Source organism: Myotis brandtii, unplaced genomic scaffold (assembly GCF_000412655.1).
Source record: "Myotis brandtii unplaced genomic scaffold, ASM41265v1 scaffold650, whole genome shotgun sequence".
NCBI classification, from domain to species: Eukaryota; Metazoa; Chordata; class Mammalia; order Chiroptera; family Vespertilionidae; genus Myotis; species Myotis brandtii.
Window position 1 is genome coordinate 516,453 of NW_005370517.1, and position 4,016 is coordinate 520,468.

The window sequence follows — 4,016 nt, forward strand, 5'->3', positions numbered from 1 at the left end:
AAGGGAGAGGGATAGAGAGTTAGAAACGTTGATGAGAGAGAAACATCGATCAGCTGCCTCCTGCACACTCCCTTACTGGGGATGTGCCTACAACCAAGGTACATACCCTTGACCGGAATCCCCTTCTGAGTTCTTAGCGGAGGCCCTTGTAATGAAAGACAGATTACCAAGAGAAAAACAAAAGTTCATTAACATGTATACCTCATGTATATGTGGGAGATCCCAGGCAAAAATGAGTAACTCCCCAAGGTAGCTTAGAATCCAGATTTAAATACCTTCTTCCTAGGGAAAGGGGACGGGATATGTAGGCCTCTTAGAGAGTACATGATTTTTAGGAAAGATGAATGGGGGAGGGGGAGATAGTTTGTAACAAAGTTTGGGTGTGATGTCAACTTCTAGTCTCCTGTCCTGTGACAGGAGTCAGTCTTCACTGGCTGATGGCACTTTTCCCATCGAGGGAAACTTTTGGGGGGTCCAATTTTAGGCAGATCAGGAGACTTCAGTGAAAGCCTCTCCTTGCATTTGCTGTTTTTTAAGCATCTGCACCTCAAGATCATCAATATAACAACATGGCATATGTTGAGGTGGTCTGTTCTCTGACATTCAGAATAAACCCAACAAAAGCTTATTTCCTCTCTTAGCTTATTTGCCACAGTAGCGTTATTCCCTGGAGACAGTATTCTGACCAGACCTTCCTGGGAGTGGTCATAACATACCCTGTGCTTGTAGAAAGGTGTGGGCCATATCACTAAATAAATCAGGGTCAGTTTTCCCATCTTGTGGAAAGGGAAATAAAGTTATGATAGTTTATCTCCTTTTCCACGGGTTTCCAGCGGGTTTGTGTCTCTGCTGCAGCCCCAGTGGCCCCAGCGCCTCTGTGGCCACGGGGCTTGGGGCTGCTGGGTGTTGCTCCTGTGGGCTGTGTCTCTGCTCCTCTGACCCTAGCACTGAGGTGGGGCTTGGGGCTGCTGACTGCCAGGCCCCCTTATGGGCAGTGACTTTGCTCCTCCGGCCGCAGAGCCCAGGTGGGGCTTGGGGCTGCTGGGTGCCGGCCCCCCTGTGGGCTGTGTCTCTGCTCCTCCACCCCCAGCGGTTCCAGCACCTCTGCGGCCACGGGGCTTAGAGCTGCTGGGTGCCGGGCCCCCTTGAAGGCTTGTGTCTCTGCTCCCCTGCCCTGGTGGCAGCAGTGGCCAAGCAGGCCCAGAGGCCCTCTGCCGGCAGGTTGGGGCAGAATGCCTGCATCGTCACTATGGCGACGATGCAGTGTCCTGGCCCAGCCGCTGCCATCTTTGTCACGGAGTGACAACTAATTTGCATATTACTCTTTTATTAGGTAGGAGAAGAGATAATTTTTAAACTGCATATTAAAACCCTAACTGGTTTGGCTCAGTGGATAGAGCATCGGCCTGCGGACTCAAGGGTCCTGGGTTCGATTATGGTCAAGGGCATTTACCTTGGTTGCGGGCACATCCCTATGGGGAGTGTGCAGGAGGCAGCTGATCGATGTTTTTCTCTCATCGATGTTTCTAACTCTCTATCCCTCTCCCTTCCTCTCTGTGAAAAATCAATAAAATATATTTTAAAAAAATAATAAACTGCATATTAAAGCAAATTTTATCAAAATAATTTAATGATACTGATTTTTCGAGTATGAAACTAATTTAAAAATGTTTTTACTTTAAAAATAGGCTTGTGTCCCCCCAAGCTCTGATATTTCTTTTATTCAGATTTGGGAAGAAAATACCATTCTGATTGCACAAAATGCAAAAATTTTAATTGTTTTAATCCCAGTATAGAATTTTAAAAACTATTAATTTAAAACAGATTAAAGTCATTAAGTGCACAACACTGATTTCTGGCCAGCTTCTGGTATTTTGTTTCTTCCCCTGGTTCTCCCAAGGAAAACTTCAATCGAATCTTCAGCTGAATAATCCTCAAATGTACTTCATATGCAAAATAAGAGCTTTTGTTTACATAGTTTTTAGATTTTGCTGTTCTTAATTTAATTCTGGAACTCAATTTTACTCCAAAACCATAATTACCATATTACCTTTGTAATGCATAGTTGTATGCAATTCAGGAAAATAGTAGTATACCATCAGACTCTGTTCACCCAGAGCTTAGGAAAAACAGGATTGGTCGCACCCATTTAAAAACAAATCTCATTCTATTTCCCAATGCATGGTTTCAGTGTAAGTTCTGACAGTGAAATATATGGTATATGTCTCTAAGTCTCATCTTGATTTTCAAAGGTAGGCACAGGAAGTTCTTCACAGCTCAGCTTTGCCCGGATGGAGCTGAAGATTTTGTAACTTCATAGCGAGACCCATGTTGCCAGTGATTTTCAATTTGCCTTGAAAGAAGGCCCACTGAGTACTCATTTTATGCGTCGTTAAAGCCATCAAGTCCAAGTCAGCTATTGTAATTGGGCAGTCAGCCTTATCTGAGCCACGAAGCACTGATTCTTTGCCAGTCTTCACATCCACCCAGGTGGCTTCTTTACCCTGGGGCCATCTTTCACCTTGAAGGCAGAAATGTCACAACTGTTCCTCTGCCTCTTCTAGCTCCTTCTCAATTTCCTTAAAAACAAGATTTGCTTTAAACCCTTCAACTGCAGCTCTGGTTGGAGCAGCCTCAATTTGATGAGTTCTAGCAGCTTCGGGAAAACCCATCTTGTAGATTGTGACCACTACAGCTCCTCTGAGGCCTAAATTATGCTGCAGAGCAACCTTTGCACCAGGAACTTGCCTTTTCTCTACTGTAGTTTTTTCATTCGGGTATTGAGTTTTTTAATTTCCCACTTCAGAGTGGTTTTTGAAAATATACTTTCTCATTGTATTTTTATTTTGTTCATAACGTTTTCCTGATGTTATACAGTAGTCATTTTTTTCTACATTTTGTTTTTAAGATACTTATTTTCCCTTTTTTTTCATTTAATTAATATTATTATTTTCATTGATGTAGTGCCACTTTGATTACATATATTTTGTGTTACTGATGGGACACTTTCTGTTTCTTTGCATGACTTGGTATCTTTTGTTGAGATTCAGGAATTGTAAACAGGCAGGCTTTTGAACATGTTTTCTGTAGGAGGAAACTAATCTGATGGGACACTTTCTGTTTCTTTGCATGACTTACATCTTTTGTTGAGATTCAGGAATTGTAAACAAGCAGGCTTTTGAACATGTTTTCTGTAGGAGGAAACTAACAATAACTGTCCGTGGAACAAATTCTAATTTCAGTCAACACTTTTTTCAGGATCTGTATTCTTGGTTCGTTTGTCTGTTTAATTTCCCAGTTGGAAATGTTCTCTGTTTCTTTCTCTGGCCCACGGTATCTTTTCAGGCTTGATATACATCTTCAGTACCACAGTCTTTGTGGTACTTGAACACTTTCTCATTGCTTCTTTGTTGCAACCACTACAGGGTACTCACCATGTACTGCCATTCTGTTCACACTCTGTGTCATGCACAACAGACACATGTTCTTCAAGATGCTTCAAAACAGGGAGATCATTGAACATGCACTTCCCTCATGTCTGTCTCTCTCTCTCTCCAACGAAGAAACTGGGAGGTGGGAGTGTTTTTATAATGTTGCCATTGTGTGCCATGGGGTTTAATTAAGCAGGTATCATTGGCAAAAGTAAGCACCTCTTTGTCCCACTTTGATATGACTTTTCCTCATTGTACCTATCTTGAGCTTTTTTTGAATCCTTCACTTGCATTTGGAGTACTCAAAACTGTCATTTGCTTAACACTTGCTGGTAAGTTGAAAGTATAGTCACCTGATTGTCAAAACTGAAAATTTATTTCTTTCAGCTATGTCATCTGAAGATGAACAGGCCTTTTTGCCAAAGCCTGAACCACAAGATGTATGCTCTGAAATAATACTGGTAAGATATAAAAGGTAGTGGCTTTGATAATGTACACTTAATGAGAGCCTTGGAATTTGAGAAAGTTGATGAGAAGAGAGGATCCTATCTAATAAAAGAGAAACATGCAAATTGACCATACCCC

The 4,016-nt window shown here is 42.0% G+C and overlaps 1 protein-coding gene and 1 pseudogene across 4 annotated transcripts in view; one reads left to right on the forward strand and one right to left on the reverse strand.

Annotated features, from left to right (window-relative positions):
* The window catches only part of LOC102239270 (zinc finger protein OZF-like), a 120,632-nt gene that overhangs the window by 77,840 nt on the left and 38,776 nt on the right, over positions 1-4,016 (forward strand). For 2 of the 4 annotated variants that reach the window (XR_001359533.1, XM_014528755.1), the window contains exon 5: positions 3,819-3,892. The exons of the other annotated variants lie outside the window; for them this stretch is intronic. Coding sequence is in view for 1 of the 2 variants with exons in the window: in XM_014528755.1 (XP_014384241.1) it covers positions 3,819-3,892 (74 nt within the window). In the remaining variant the exon portion in view is untranslated. The remainder of the gene's footprint in view (positions 1-3,818; positions 3,893-4,016) is intronic. 4 annotated transcript variants of the gene reach the window in all.
* LOC102263993 lies at positions 2,198-2,770 on the reverse strand (annotated as a pseudogene).